This window comes from Sinohyriopsis cumingii, chromosome 6, assembly GCF_028554795.1.
Source record: "Sinohyriopsis cumingii isolate HCF-2022 chromosome 6, ASM2855479v2, whole genome shotgun sequence".
NCBI classification, from domain to species: Eukaryota; Metazoa; Mollusca; class Bivalvia; order Unionida; family Unionidae; genus Sinohyriopsis; species Sinohyriopsis cumingii.
Window position 1 is genome coordinate 87,648,781 of NC_142966.1, and position 17,692 is coordinate 87,666,472.

General features: G+C 39.7%; 1 protein-coding gene across 2 annotated transcripts in view; it reads right to left on the bottom strand.

The window, feature by feature from the left end:
- Positions 1 to 553, bottom strand: part of LOC149797390 (scaffold protein ILK-like) — an 87,383-nt gene extending 86,830 nt beyond the window's left edge. For both annotated transcript variants that reach the window (XM_089962166.1, XM_089962165.1), the window contains exon 1: positions 184 to 553. In XM_089962166.1, the coding sequence (XP_089818292.1) occupies positions 184 to 272 (89 nt within the window). In that variant the 5' untranslated portion in view covers positions 273 to 553. The remainder of the gene's footprint in view (positions 1 to 183) is intronic.
- Positions 554 to 17,692: the final 17,139 nt, after the last annotated feature.

Here is a 17,692-nt window from a genome sequence, read left to right on the forward strand (position 1 = left end):
TGGAATGGTGAAATCATACTTTGTGTCTAATTGTCAGTGAAAGGAAGAATAAATCAATAATTTAGTTTTCTTCAAGATTAATACTTCATACTTTGTTCAATGATCATAACAACGGTGTTAAAACTTAAAATGGCATTCCAATGCATCTAATATAAGGAAAAATTACCACAAAACAAAACTTACCCCTGGTTCAGATCGTTTTCTGTATTATCAAGCCATACTCTAACATGAAAGGCATTGCCTTCCCGGACTTTTGTAAATATATCATCCATTTCTTCGAAATAGTTTCCGCTGAAAATACCAGTCACAAATGAATGCGTTGTAAACAATATTCCCTTCTATGGACCCCTCCAATGTCCCAACTAACTTAAAGCGTTGTTCTCCAACTAATCCTCGGTGCAGCTTATATTTATGAACAAAGAATAAAAGCCTTAAATGCCCCGTGTCATCTCCTCCTTGGTTACACAATCGTAAAATGCATAAACATTTCAGATAAAAATAAAATACTCCTCAACGGTTTGCGACCCAAACTGGAAGTGCCCTCATTTTTGTAATGGCGAGAAAGCACTGGGTAATAAACACCAATATACTGTTGATGCTGTAGCGGATAAGAATATGCCTTAGATCTGTCTTGAGGAAAGACCATCAAATGTTTTATGCCTGTGCATCATTTTATTGTAATTATTATTTCTTTATTGTTAAAAAACCAATACAAATCAGGTGCCTTCCACATATCGATCAACATGAACATATACTTGAATAATAATAATAATAATAATAATAATAATAATAACAACAACAACGATAATAATAATAATAATAATAATAATAATAATAATAATAATAATAATGACAAGCAACCAATAATAATAAATAATAATAATAATAATAATAATAACCAATAATAATAATAATAATAACAATAATAATAATACTAATACTAATAATAATAAAGCAGCGGAGGGGGTAACCGACCTTTTTGAGGCCTTAAAAATTGTTTGAGATCTTGTATTAAAAACGCCAATCCTAGCCTTCCGCGACGGTGGCGTCATGAGGACCGCCCCACTGTAGGTGTCCACGAGGGTAGCAAACAGTTATAAATTAGCTAACTTATCATAGATGTGTAATAAAATCGTTCTTTTAATAATAATAATAATAATAATAATAATAATGACAATAATAATGACAATACTACTACTACTAATAATAATAATATTGAGTGATTCTGCTCAGTCTATGGAAACTTCATACAGATAAGCTAGCTCGACATTGACGCGAGGCAATTAAGAGATATCTCCCCGTCCGTGAGTATGTCAAACAGCAGCTACAACAGCATCAGAAAGCTCAAGTGGAATTTACACAAGGTACAGAACAATTTCTTTAAAGCAGTTGTTCAAGCAAACCAAAAACGTTGTACAGCAACCGAGGCAACACAGAAAGCTCTTGAGACATTACCTGCTGATATTGATGGTCGTCTTCAATCAGCTCGATCGACACTCCGGCAACCAAAGTTCAACCACCACCAGCCGAGTCAACTCCGTATGTTAGAACTAACATAATGTATAAATTTACTGAGGAAGATGTTGCCGCGATCAGGGTTAAAACAAAAACTTGTTGCTTTTGGATGGAGTCGTACAGATCAATATGTAAAACCCAAATATATTTGTAGACTAGAAACTGCCGATTGGGTTAAAGATGTATATCGCGTTGCTAGTAATACTCAAAACGTGGAAACTAAGGAAGATATAAATAATTTTGAAATCTTTAACTAAGTAGTAGAGGAACATGCTGCAAGAGTAGAACAGAAAAGAGGAAAACAACGTGAAAAAATGAAGCGTAAGTTTTTATAAAGAAGCATCAGAAAAGAGAAAATCAGGTGTAACTAGTATATCTGAAACAAGGAAGGAGAAAAGAAAAGCTGCGTCAAAGGCGCTCTAGCAGCGCGCTCTGGAACCACAACCAGATTCGCATCACGACTCGTCACCTGAAGAAAAAATCGGACAGGGTCTAATCGGTGATGTGCCTGAACATCGTGGTCGTAAAATACAAGGTAGTAATGTAATCCCTAAACCGTCGGAGATTCTCTATAAACCTTGTCCCCATAACGTCTTCGTTGAAGTTGATTGGCTAGAAATTCGAACTGGTGGAAGACAAGCCGAGAATACGAAACGAAATCACCAGTCTATCAGCTGCGATTTGTCCGCATTTATTCACAGGTGGTGTCATGGACAGACACGTTTCTCGGGCACTTATCGATGAGATTATTGACGACGACGACACAATTAGATCGGTGAAAAAAAAATAACATGATTATATAAAATGTCCAACGTGGACCCGTAATGGTCAGGGTGATACATTCACGATTACCAGTATATAAAGTTAATTATGGAGATGGAATCGGTGATGTTGTTCATGGTCTTTTCAGAAAGGTGGCTCCAAAGCGATCCCGATTGCAAAACAATTAGGACTGAAAGCCATCAATGTCATTCGTGATAAAGCTAACTGCACCGTCGGTGATGTTGCTGGTAAAGCATTCTCAGCGGTCAGAGACAGATTTGCACGGTTAATACAACGACCGGTGAGCTCAACCTGAATGGAAATATAATTGCTCTTCTGAGTGGACGACAATGACACCACAATTAATAATAAATTAACCACGCTGAGATATGAGTTTGATTCTCATGTAACCACGTTTATCAATTTTCGAAGAAATTTTCAGAAACTTGATAAAATCGCCGAGCGCGTCCGAAAGATTGAAACGGGTGTAGTTTAAACGAGCCCCATCATCAATGCTGTATACACGATGGGGTCTGGATCAGCAAGATGGTCAAAACAAAATAACACAATCAAACATTCCGCAGAGGTCGCCTGCGCGTACAGACTCTCAGTGTTCAGTTCTGGGAAATTTTGGATATTTATGACATATCCATTGTGTCATTCAGCTGATTAATTTTCTGGAATCATGTCAGTCGTTCTAAATCAAAATACGGAGGAAATATTCGTACTTGATCCCACAGACAAAAATTTTAATTCGGCGATGTACTGCTGTTGTCTTCAATTTGTCGCGCGAACACCTCAATTAATTACTTAGTATATATAATGACTGATGCACAGCCATTCAGATATAACCAGGCTTGCGCGTGGCAGGCACCGTTGAAAAACATCATCGATGATTAAACAAGATGGCCGCTATCGCTTAACCGGCTTGAAGCAGCTGTTCCGTTTTTTAGTGCCGTTTTCACGAAATTTGTGCTTGTTGCCTGTTTTCATCTTCGTTATTGTGTTCATTATGTATTGGCTGTTAAATTCGTATGTGTTTCTTCATCTCCTTGCTTTGGAAACGAGAATAATTAAACTTTTTCTCAGCTGTCTTGCTCCACTGTTTTTGAACAAATCGCCATTACGTGATATTCGCCTGTCAACCCGTTTATGCTACGATGGACCCTCATTAATTGCTTTAAATGTTCACTCCTTGGCTCTCCACACTACATTGTGCTCTAGACTAAACGAACTGGGACTACTTTCATCATTACCTAAATGTAAACAGAAGCGAATAAAGAAACGTTGTTTCAAAGCTGGCCAGCGTAGAACAGGAAGAAGAATTCCAGTTATCTCCCTTACTCCCTTATTTTGGCACAACCATTAAAAACATTTTCGACCGTTAATTTAGATAACCTAATTCAAATCCCAATTAATTCGTCAACTGGAAAAACGCACAGAAATAGTTAATTTTATCAACGATGAAAATGTTGACATATTATTCTTGACAGAAACATGGCTAAAAACATCAGGCGATGAGCCCAAGTGTGCGGATCTAACACCCACTGGTTGCTCCATCAAGTCGTTCCCCCGTAATTCTCGCGGAGGTGGAATTGCTGTCATCACAAAGAACTCCATGATAAAACGTCTGAACTACACCACAGCTTTCGACCACACATCGTTTGAACTAGTCCAAACCTCACTCGCACTGGAGCAAAGGTCAGTCCATTTTTTCTGCCTATACCGCCCTCCTCCTAGTAGAAAAAACAAGCTGGCTGACTCTCTCTTTGTGGAGCAGTTTCCTAATCTCCTGGACTATGGAAATTCGATAGGTGGCAACCTGATTATTCTTGGAGATTTCAACTTTCACTTTGACTGTCCCGGAAACTCAAATACATCAAAACTCATAGATTCCATTAATGTTTTCAACCTCAAACAGTCAGTTAACCAACCCACCCATAAACATGATCACATTTTAGACTGGATTCTTCATAGACCTGATGATAACATTCTACGGTCCTCCCTGGTATCCCATGACCCTGCATCTGATCACCGCTGCATTATATGCCATCTTGACGTATCAGTCCCTAACCCTCACCTTTATCTGCTACTAAGAGAAACCTCCGTATGATAAATAGAACCAAATTAATGCACGACATCCAAGCTAACCTAACAACTTGCTTACCTCCTACCGCAGAACAACTCGATAACTGTCTGCGTTCATTACTTGACAAACATGCCCCAGCTACCAAGTGCAGAGTATCTATTAAAAAGTGTTCTCCATGGTATAGCAGTGTTAGGGACCAGCTTCGCACTGCTAAAAGAGACCGCCGTAAAGCTGAGAGGCTCCGGCTTTCCACCAGACTCACTGTTCATAAGCAAATCTATGAAGTCGCTAAGAAGAATGTCACAAATATAGTCCATGCAGCGAAATCAGACCACTACACTACTAAGATCATGGAAGGTTCCAGCTGCAAAGGGCTCTTCGAGATTACTAACAAGCTAATGTCAAGGAACAAATCAACACCATTTCCAACTACCTTCTCTCCAGTCGACCTTCCGGACATGTTTGCAAATTTTTTCGGTGACAAAGTACAAACTATTAGAGATAAATTTGACACCACAATTTCAATTGACTCGTCGTCACCATACAGTTGGGATACAGAATTTGAGAGGCAACCATTAGCAGCATTTGAACCTGTCTCTATGGATTTCGTACGTACAATCGTGATGAAGAGTGCACCAAAGTCATGTGAACTTGATCCAATTCCAACATCACTGCTGCTTGAGTGCTTAGATCCAGTATTGCCTTCACTAACTGATGTTATTAATACCTCTCTCTCATCTGGGGAATTCCCATCATTTTTCAAAACTGCCATTGTAAAGCCTCTGCTGAAGAAACCAACACTAGACCATAACAATTTAAAGAACTACCGCCCAGTTTCTAATCTCCCATTCATTTCAAAAATCTTAGAAAAGGTTGTTCTATCCCAGCTTGTATCTCATCTAAATTCAAATAGTCTTTTTAGCAATGTACAACCTGCATATCGCCCTCGCCACAGTACTGAAACTACTCTTCTAAAAGTAGTTAATGACATTCTCTCTGCGTTGGATAGCGGAAAGATTACAGTCCTCACCCTCCTTGATTTGTCTGCAGCATTTGACACAGTAGACCATGATATATTACTTCACCGTCTCCAGCATGTATTTGGCATTCATGATACAGCCTTACTGTGGTTCAAGTCCTACTTGGTCAACAGGACACAAATTGTATCTGCAAATGGAATAGACTCCAATCCAGTTGATCAATGTTGTGGTGTTCCACAAGGGTCTGTTCTTGGATCTGTTCTGTTTATTCTGTACACTCAGTCACTCTCAAGTGTCATCGATCATCATCCAGTGTCTCATCAATTGTACGCTGATGACACGCAAATATACAAATCTAGCCACCCAACTGAAGTTGATGCTACCATCCAAGGTGTAGAGAGGTGCATTTCTAATGTGAAATCATGGATCACTTGTAACAAGCTGCAGATGAATGATGATAAAACTGAGGCCATTCTGATCACAACACATAGACTTTCTCATTCACATCCTTTACCTAAAACAATAAATATCAGCAACGCCAACATTAAATTCCCACAATCAGTATGAAACCTAGGTGTTACTCTGGACAGTGCTCTCACATTGCACCAACATGTCATGAACATATGCAAGGCTGCATATCTTGAGCTGAGACGCATCAGCTCAATTCGCAAATATCTTTCAGTTGATGCCACTAAACCACTTGTTTGTTCATTAGTACTTTCAAAACTGGATTATTGTAACTCAATTCTGTCTGGTTCATCTCAATATCTACTCCAGAAACTTCAAAAAGTTCAAAACACAGCCGCTCGGATCATACTTAGAGTACCACGATCAGAGCACACTTCCCCGCTGCTCTGTACCCTACACTGGCTATCCATTCGATCCAGAATCAAACACAAAATTTGTTCTCTGTGCTACGTTTCACCGTCGGACTCTAGTCCAACATACCTATCTGACCTCACCAATGTGTACACACCAGCAAGATACTTACGCTCCTCTTCTGACAATCGTATACTCATTATTCCAAGTATGAAAACAAAGTCATATGGACAGCGTTCTTTTGCATACCAGGGCCCAGCAACTTGGAATGAATTGCCCACTGAACTTAGACACAAAGACACAGTGATCACATTCAAGAGGGCTCTCAAAACTCACTTATTTTGACAGCAAGAACAAACTTAAAGACCTAATAATGTTTCCCACCTGAAATATTCTCAGCATGTTTTTTATTTTATTTTTTTTAATGTTTTTCTAATTTCCCTTTGTTTGTTTTTGTAATAATATTATTATGTTTCTTATCTTATAGGTGTTGTCTAAACTTGTAAAGCGCTTAGAGCTTCTAAAGATTAGGCGCTATACAAAGTCCTCATTATTATTATTATTATTATTATTATGACCATATGTTAAAACGAAAAAAATAGAGCAAACGCATCGTCGTCATCGACAACGTTATGTATGATGATATCCACTGAGCTGAACGACGGCGAAATATCAGGTCATGAATTTATTGCAACCAGTGATATTTATCATGACGTGTGCAACTTATTGACGACCCCACAATTATAATCCTTATAAATATAATAATGACCGCAACAATATTTTCACAACTGAAGCAGATTATCGTTAACACAACGTTGCCGACGACAACCATGATATCAGCGGCATCAACTCAGCCGGAATTCGACATCAGTTTTCCTACCTCGATAAACCAGACCAATCATCGCTCACTTGAGATCGCACGGGCACAGTTAAAAGTATATTATGGTGACTGAACATCAGAGCTAAATCATTGGGTGGATTATCCACAGACAACTGGTATTCGAGCATAAAAATAAGGATGATGAAACACCCAACTGGATTGTATAAATTCGAGCGAATCAGTGACGAACTTCAACGCAGAATTAAATCTATGGCTAGAAAAGAATCAAAGATCTCTTTCACGGTACATGAGTCGATGTTGTGTTCCGCCATTGAAATATCAACGCCTGATTACGACGTTCACATATATCAGTCATCGATCAGTACTGTGTTTGAATGGCCTCCGGTAGCACCGACTTATGTTTGACCCCCATAACCACAACCACAACCACATCGATCTGATTGTTTATAGGACAAACATAAATTTATAAAACTACCAGAGTATGAGGGACGCTTTGAATGGCGATGTCTGAAAATTCCCCAAACTGAGAAGGTAAGATGAGGATATATGAATGGTAGGCAAAAACATGCATGGAGATATGATGGCACAATGATAACAGAACCAGAAATAATGATGATGAATAGGCAGTACATTTATGAAGGAGGAAATATCACCAAAGCAAAATCACATGAATATAAAAATTCACAGCGCGATCCGAGGCCGAATCTTCTGGAAATCTTCATTGTGTGTGTGTGTGTGTGTGTGTGTGTGATTTGGATTTTATTGGAGCTTTAACAGTTTTTCAGTCATATCGCTACGATGTGTGCAGTGTGGCAGTTTAGAGTGATGTATAGCACTATGGCATAATGCTGCAAACGTGTAGCATCATGTCCCACCCAGTCACTTTATCCTGACACCAGGACGACCAGTCCTAATACTAACCTCTTAATGCTGAGCTCTAAGTGAGGCAGATGGTAGTACCCTTTTTTTTTTTATAAGCCTTTGGCATGACTCGACCGGGGTTCGAAGCTGAGACACCCCCCCTCCCCCGTATCCGTGGCAGATGCTCTAACCACTAAGGTCACCGGAGCGGTGAAAATCTTCAATAGAAATGGCTAGCAGATAGGGTTCTATTGAGGTTGCACCTGTTGCAGTTGTTTCTTGAGCCCTAAAAGATTACCGAAGCACAATTGCCGGCTTTCAAAGTGCATGGGGGCCCCGAGTGGCCGAGTGGTCTAAAGCGCTCTCCGTTACGGATCACTGCCATCTCACCTCTGTCTGCGACGGTTCGAGTCTCGGATTCAGCCAATGTGGGTATGTGAGAAAGCTTGCCAGTAGCTTCTCGTGGGTCGGTGGTTCTTTCCGGGGTTTTCCCGGGTTCTTCCTCCACCATTAATACTGGCCGCCATGTATAGCCTATCGTGTGCTGAAAAATGGCGTTAAACCTCAGAACAACAACAACAACAACAAAAAATCAAAGTGCCTGAGTTGGATATCGATACAATACAGCGGAATCTCAATAATATAAATGACGAATTTTTTCCGAAGGTCAATATTGAATTGAGGGTGACAAAACGCCAACCAAATATTCGTAAACACAAAAACGATCCAAATGTAGGCGGTCGTCACATATCGCCGGGTACAGTTAACATTACGTCTACTATTTCTTTAAATGTTGTATGTGACGTCGTATATGGCAGTTATCAGGCTGGATTTTGGGGTGGGTGGGTCAAGGTCCAATGGTCCCCGCAGATCTCACCAGGCACAGCAACGACATATTCTTTATAGCTTTTCTCCAGAGGTTTCCCTGGTCATTTCATTGTGTCAGTGCCCACAAATTTTGTTTCCTTATGATGTCATTATCCGTCATTCTCACGAACACGATTTCGTCTGACCGATCAAGTTGGACATTTACTGAATAACAACAACGAAGAAATATTTTTGAGTTTGTATGTCAGATATAGACCATGAGCGACACAAAAATTAAAACATAGCACTCCAAATAAACAAAAATGTTAATTTGTATTTCATTTTGTTGCTTTGTGAACTGTGGACGTGGGAGAAAAGTGTATGCTCCAGCCCCACAATCTGCGCGAATATTACCATGCTCAGATTGCTTGCAATCCAAATTCTTGGATTCCTCCACAAGTTTCCTTAGCTGTATCGCATGTACATCTACAACCATTTTTGTTTTATATTCTCAAGAAAGCACGGATCTAATTTTCTCAGTGGCGCTTGCCAGCGCAATACATTCAGCAATCACGCTATCATTACTGACCCGTACAATGGAATTTTCCATTGCTTGTTGGGGTAGTTTGACAAATCGATATTCTGCTGATAGAGTATATCTACCCTCCTTCCATCGCTCTTGTATTATTTCAAAATCGTCTTTGATTTTTTCAGGATCAAGTTGATCCATGAGTGGAATGCAACCCTGCTGTAATTTCTCAATCGCAAAGATAATATCATTAATATTTTCTTGGTTCATTATACAATATATATTTTGTAATTAAGCGATTCATAAATCGTTAAAAGGAAACGGTCGTACTCAGGTGATACCCATTAGCAGTATTTCCTGAGATTTAAAACACGCTGATATTGTAAGCTGATGACGTTTTATATACTTTATTCTACTGTACTGTCAGCAGAATCTGTACTGATCAATGTTAATTTGTTCTTGGACACTCACCACTCCCCAGCGAACCTATGGATGCCGAACGACATCCTAGCAAGGTTCGGAAGGCAATCCAAGTGACTTGACCATCCCAGGAAGTATGCGTGTCTAGGTCAAGCAATTAACATCGATCGTTACAATTACCAGTTGATTTTCAGTTTACATTAACATCATTTCAGCCAATGTCGGCTGACTCTTCAATATACACCAAAAATCATTTTTCGTTCGCGCCGTGATTTGACCCACGTCTGCGGATGGTGCTACTAAATGCAGCTTGTCCCATTTGAACCATCTAATTATCAGTTTGAGCAACAACTAAGTTTTACCAGACCCAGACGGGCCAATGATAATGGCTCGAATACAATTTGGTAACGCCTGATGATGTTTATTTTTTTATATTCATGATTCTGTTAATCCTTTTCCTCGTCGGGCATTCATAAAATGTTATATGACCCACTGAACTACACAATTTAAGATACCAGTGGCCGCGGAAGCGGCAGGGGTGCTTGCACTCCACATCGCTTGAAGAGCATTAATATCGATGTCGATTAAACGATAAAGCGCTTAAGTAACATCACTCATAGGATAAGTTTTTTCATAATATGACTTGTTCGTGTAATTGTAAATCAAACGGTGGTCGTTTTTTTTTTTCTTTCTTATCGTCTACTCTATCAAAATCAGACCTGACCGCGGAGGGTTTAATCATAGATAATCTTGCAAACTCCGGTAGTTTCGAACAATTTTTGTTTTATTTCGCAAATTTTCTATGTCAGTGCTTGACCTAGCAATGGTTCGTCTAACACCGGCGAGATTTCAATACGGTTTTTGCATTTGCGTTGCTGCAGTACACCTGCTCATTGTATAATTAAGGCAAGTTTTTCTGTAATTGAATATTATCACAGAATATTATAAAATAATGTCAGAAACAAAAATACTTGTTAGTGACTTATGACTGGATTTAAAACTCCATGCGTAAATTATTGTTTTAATTAGTATTGTAGTATATAGTAATTTTACCGTATTTTAACAATCCACAACGGAGACCCTGTCCACGACAATTTTAATAACATTACGGGAATTTCCAATGACGTATTCAGGTCAATGGCCTGAGCGCACCGTAAGAGAATATCAATGATTTGTCTTATCCATAATAAATCGCATGGTACAAAACTGTTTAAATAGCAGAAATTAAACATATGCCTGTTAGCTGCGTACAGACATTTGATTGCACAGTAAAAGAAAATCAATAATTTGTCTTATCCATTTTAAATCGCATTGGTATAAAACTGTTTAAATAGCGAAAATTAAACACATTCCTGTTACATGTAGGCAAACATTTGTCGTTGGGAGCCAATGGATTCCGATTGTACTGATAAATCCCAGATATGCAAATAAATCACACCATGCGCACATATATATAAATATATCACAGTGATATCTTAATTAGCGCCTGTCTAAAAAGTATAGAGGATATGTACTGATAGTTGATAATTCACTCCCCCAACCACGTCGAACCCCGCTAGGGGTGTTCGTTTTAACCCACTGGGTTCACTTGGGGCTGGGTGGTTGCGTGCAAAAATGATCAATGACCATCATGTTAACCGTAGAAAGCTCGGAGAATTTAAAGTATGGAGAGCCCTCTGAACCTCTAGGTTTTCATTTCGGTACTGGTGATTCGCCGGAGTGTGTCCACACACGACATGAGGGGAAACACTCCCCCCTCCTCATGCAAACGACAGTAAGGTAAAATGAGCACAAATCGTAGCCAGTAAGTAAGCCTCATTGAAGTGTAACCTATGAAGGGACACCATGGACTGGCACTGGCAAAAGCTTCATAGACGTGTACCCCATGAAGGGACACCACGGAACGGCAGTGTCGTTTTGCCACTTAAAACAACAACACTATTAAGGAAATATTTTCATCGTATTATGAATCAAGAAAATATTAACACGATTATATATGAGATTGAAAAATTACGACAAGAGGGTCTCACGGTTCTACTTGATGTTGAAACAAATCAACGACGATTTTGAAACGAGACAGCAACGACGGGAAGAGGATATATATAGACTAGCGGCAGAAAATATATTTATCAAATTACTCCAACGCGAAATGGAATTTTGCCTAGCCGCTTTACATGATAGCGAGATTGTTTTGTCGTGTGTTCGTTGATGAAATTGTTCAGCGATGTCTTCCACGCACATACTTGATTATACCGAAAGGTCTGTGTGGGATTCATTGTCGCTCTATACATTATTAGGTAATCAATTGAGGCGTTGCTGTGATGAATTCCAAATACCACCAATATTTCGTTACGGTTAATTGTTTGTCTTCGGGATCCTCCGTCTTTTTATTTAACACGACGGAAAAATTCTCTTGGTGACGCCAATTTGTACGAACGAAAAAAAAAATCACCCAAAACAACACAACGTGGATCAACCGCGTATGCAACCCAGTGAGTACCTTGACCAGAACGTCCATCGAGATTAATGATACCAGTTTCAACACGGTTTAGTTGTTCCGGCAACCTATCACGCATGAAAACACCTCTGAAGTCTTTAATGTTTAATCGCCGAGGAGCATCAAGTAAATCCACATTCGACATTGGGAGTTTCAGCGAAGCGTACCTGGCAGTCGGAGACCTTGACAGTAACGCGTTCCTGGCAATCTTTGACCACATCCTATTATTTATTGTTTTTAAACCGCTTCCTGCAGCTTTTTGCAATTCCAGGCCGTCAACTGATCCAACGGCACCGAGTGCGGCTGCTTTTTCAACAGCTGCAGCTGAAGCTGTAATCAGCTCTAGTATCACCGCTAAAAGTGTGAACATATCACCAGTATTAGCTGTACCGATGATTACATTCGCGGAAAGATCAAGTCGCACACCAGTGTTTGATTTCTTGACGTCATTGTTGTGTTTGAGTTGATGTTCAGTCAACATTCAGGCCTTGCAAGACCGTTGATTGCAGCGATATAGTTCTTCCGTAATTCTTCTTCGATGCCGATCGTAGCTTTTTAATCTGACCATGTGTCGTGTGACAGTGACGTGTTTATATGTCATTTTGTACAACATGAATGATTTAATTGCAATGTCAACAGTGAATCACATATTTTCTATGTGTCCATCGACCCTCATTCGTTCGTAAACACCTTTGAGTTGCATTGTTTTATTTGATAATATTACAGCGATTGCTCTTTAACCACCAGGACCAACCGGTATATCATTAGCAGTAGCTCGCACATGTATGTCAAAGACAGATTGAATGAACAAATCTAGATGTTCCAGTGAGAAATAATAGATCTGATAAAACGAAGAAAAATCCCGCTGAGATATCTGCAGACCAGTATCAATGTTTTGATCACGCCCAATAAATCTTATCAAACTATGATACTAGTTCCCAACGCAGCTGAGGGGAATACATGAGAAGTGTAAAGAATACCAACTGAATATCCTACTGGCAGATCAAATTAGGTATCTTGATCCAACATGGAGAAACCAAATCCCTAAGACCACCATACAAGCCTTAGATCTAGGGCAGAAACAAGAACACACACAAGGGATACTAGCATAAATTAAACTATTGATACAACAAAATTAATCTAATCACAGTATAATTGACACAGATGAATTGAAATCATCAGAAATAAATAGCACAGCTGCTGCCATTGTAAACCCGAGCCACACCATCGAATGTGGAAACAGACTACCAGATATGAGCTCCGTACACACAGCGGAATACATAAAAGCGAGAGGGTAGTGGCACCATACCTACCCGATCGTCCAGTTAAATAACCCACCTAGTGGTATTAAACAAGTCGCAAATGTATTGGGGCGAGGGCAACTATAATGTGGCGAAAGAAAGAATAGTATGGCTACAATCATTAGCGTGGAAAATTGTATTTCAAATTTAAATATTATATATAGGAAAAATAATTAACTTAGTCAGTGCTTGGACTAATTGCACAGGTGGCTTACACACTATTGGTAGTAGAAATTGCCCTTTAGTATAACTGGGCTGGATTTGACTTGTGTACGGTCCTGGGATTCGGTCACCTAGTTGGCGCCTGGGACTTCTGGCTGGGTCCCTTTCTTCCCCTTTCTATTCCGGACTTCTAATGACGAGTGTGTTGGCCAATTCCCACTCTTCTTTACATCAGGTGCCCCGATGAGCGTGTACGCACGGAACCGGGTGACGTCACAAGAACTGTGCCCAATCACTCTTTACGTCTCATACTGCTGCAATAAGCATATAATTATAATGAGGGTGTGTTGGGTCTATTCCAACTAATTATAACCATAATACAGGTCGAATGGGACTTTATTGTCCCATGGCCCATGGCTCAATTAATAGCAGATTTTTTCTGCATAAACGAGTGGTAGAAGTGGCTCTATTTCTTCTCCCAGGATCAAATATCCCGCTAGTTCGGGAGAAAAAACAAACAAGTCGCAAATGCGATTATCATTGCAAAATCAGTCAGTCAGTATGACTACCCCACTTGAGCGTCTCAGAACCATACATAATGAATTGAGTACGTGTGGGGTCATATTCCTACTTATCTCACGTCCTCAAAATGAAGAAAAACGGCCCATTTTAGAGCCAACTAGATTTTTAGAAACTATTTTGCCCAAAACAAAATGGTGTATTCGTGTGTTTGTTTTTGTATGTCTTTGTATTTTTTTAAAATAAAAAGTTCCTTCCGATCTCAAAAAATGTGTATTTATATGTGAAGATCTTGCGATGTGACCATAAACACTAATTCTCTCGTGTATAGTGTGTGTTTGGTATGTTTGATGTATGTATGTTTGTGTATGTCTTTATCTTTTCTTGAATGTGTTTTGGTATGGAGTATATGATTTTTGTTGTAATAGTGTGTTTTTTTTTGTTAAAAAAAGTATCTTGAGTATTTTCTCTCACACAAGAATCATTCCATCTCTAGCCTGATAGAGGTTTCTGAACAGCTTTCGGAGATGCTAAGTTTTATTAATTCCGATGTGCAGTGTGTTGACAAGGATGTCAGCACCAAGAAGTTTAGTAGTCCATGGTGACAAGGGAGGCAACCCTTTTCAAAGCTACTAGTCAATTTGCTTTATGGTTTTCATTTTAGCTCGAAAACCCATTTTGATAAAGTTTTCTTAAGAACCATTATAATCCAGTATTCTCCGTGCAAAATCAAACTAGAAATTACCTAGCATGATTGAACAAACATTCAATGAGTCTCGTAGACTCTTTATTTTGGGGAAAAAGTTTTGAGAATGGAAAGTACACTTTGTGCAAAAAAATCTAAATTGCACAGGATAGGAAAATTTTAACTAATTAGCGTGAATCTAATTACAAAAGTGGCTCACGCTACATAGGCAATAGGGAATATCCATACTTAGGCAACTGACAGCATTTGGCAAAAATAGAGGTTCCTGGCGTTTTATAAAGTTCCAGTTGACATTTGGGAGAACATATGGACTTTTCCCTCCTTTCGTCTCCAAGACATTGAAGTTCCTGCAGTGTGAAACACACATAAAGAAAAGCACTATGTATGCTGAACTGAGTATCGTCAAGTGACTGACCATTCCCTACACGGGACGACTATTTTTTTTTATTTTTAATCCCCGAATGAGCACGTGCGTGTCAAGAAGGAGTAGCTCCTTGGGTCGTCTAAACTTCCACCCATCAATAAATTAATTAGTACGCAGGGCTAACACATATTAACTAATTAGCATGCACTGCATGCATCAACGCGCGCAGGAGAAGTCTCTTTTTCCCTCTGTGCGATAAAACAAGAATACAGCTGCTGAAGTAAAGCAGTCGCACAAGGGCTTATTGTCCACACGCGATTTTGATCCATAATCTGTCTGTCTGTCGATTTATATTCGACCGTGAGCATATGAACAAGTTATATTGCAGTAAGATGACTTTAGCGATGGAAATGATACGCATTGAAGGGCTTAGGCCTTTTACGTACGTCCGGATGGAGCCTGAGAGGACGAATCTATTCTTGATTTGGGGGAAAATGCAAAAATAAACAAGTCATCGATAAAGGCCGCCGGGACGTATAATTGGCGACGTACAGCAAAAGAGGTGCAACCAGTGCAGACCCAGTTAGCGAGCACTTCTCCTATAACATCCATAGGAGAATACAGAGCCCAGCAGCAACCTGAGCTATTAATAACATCAATATCTCCAAATGGAAAAGAAAATCAACAAAGACTTGGGTAAAAGGATAAGGCTATCAGGGATGAACGGGCCCAGAAAAATAGACATAGATGATAGAGAGCAAGGAAATCCACATCTACAACATTAATTACTCTATCAAAGTGGTAATGAAGGATGCAGACAAATAAGACCTATATAAGAAACTAACCAAAGTGCCTGGGAGAATTCTCAGGACTTAGGTCTTGAAGAATTATGGATGTCGCAGCAGCTGCAAAAACCCATATAGTGGACTTCGGCACATTAGTAGAGAAAACAGCAGTTTTATCGGAAGGAAGCAGCAAACCAACCAATGCGCTGATCAGGAAAGCTACAAAACAAAATATAAGAAGAAGGATGAAAAGTTACCGGAGGGCTCTCACTTACAAAAAATGACCGCGGTAATTGATTTACAAGAAGCTTGGGTTTGGATAGTGGATGTGGAGTACCTTCTAGAAAAGATAGCGGTCTATTAGAGTTATCCAGCCATACTACACTGTGTGACATGGCTTAAAACAGCCAGGGGACTCGTCAAAGAGGTGACAAAAGAGGAAGAGATGAAGACGAACGGGTTGTTGGCATTTGGAAACTGTAGGTACACTGAAGAGGGTAGTGGCTTGGATGGTACGAGTGAAGACTAGCTTTAAAACAGATAGAGGCATTTATAAATTGGTGCTACCCGCCCATAATCAGTGTGAGAAGAGGAATAGCTGTGTGTGTGATTAGGATTTTTAACGTAGCTTTTAACAATATTTCAGTCATATCGCTACGATGTCTGCAGTGTGGCAGCCTATAGTGATGTCTAGCACTGGGGCATCATGCCGGCAGACACGTAGCATGATGTCCCATCCAGTCACACTACCCTGACACCAGGCCGACCAGTCCTAACACTAACCTCTTAATGCTGGGGGCCAAGCGAGCAGCTGTTAGTACCATTTTTGTAAGTCTTTGGTATGACTCGGCCGAGGTTCCAACCCACGACCTCCCGCTTCCGAGGCGGACGCTCTAACCACTAGGCCACCGGAGCGGTGGAGGAATAGCTACCTTGAACATATCTGAGAAGATTGTCGAAAAAGTAATTGAGGAGGAAGTGGTGTAAATCAAGACTAACATGAAAAAGGAGATAAAGAAAACGGAGAAGACAGAAACAGAAAGATTGAATGAAAATTGGATTAAGATCCAGGAAGATGATGATGTTCAGAGACTGGGTAAAAAGATGATGGAAAAACAGTAGGTGGAGAAGGAAGTAGAAGAAACCCAATATGCACGATTTCATCTCCTTTTATACAATAGTTGGTGTGGGATTTTAGTCGTTGCACAAGGTATTTGGACTGGGTGTATGGGGTAATGGATGGTATGGATGATGTGGGGAATATAATGTTTCTAAGATTTATGTTCTAATTCATTCTGACCTTTTCTTCAGATTGTTGTTGTGGGGACACTAGACAAAGCGTTTTGGATAGTGTGTGTGGATATTTGGACAGTATGTCTGAGATTTCATTTCCTTCTACACTCTAAGTTAATACAAGGAGTTTTGGATAGTGTGCGTAGGGTGTTGGATGATAGAAAAATGTGACGGATAGTCTGTTTGTTGCATTTACATGTACTTTGTTTCAAAACCTTCACCGTTGGGTCTAATAGTTGGTGTGTTGATACTTCACAATGCGTTTTTGATTGTGTGTGTGTGTGTGTGTGTGTGTATTTCGGGTGGTATCTGAATTTTTCAATTACATCATCCGTTTTATCTGAAAGTTGGTTTGGGAATTTAGTTGGTGTGTTGGATATTATGTTTGTGCGATTTCATCTTCTTTATTTACGTCACAACCGTTTCCTCTGATAGTGATGCA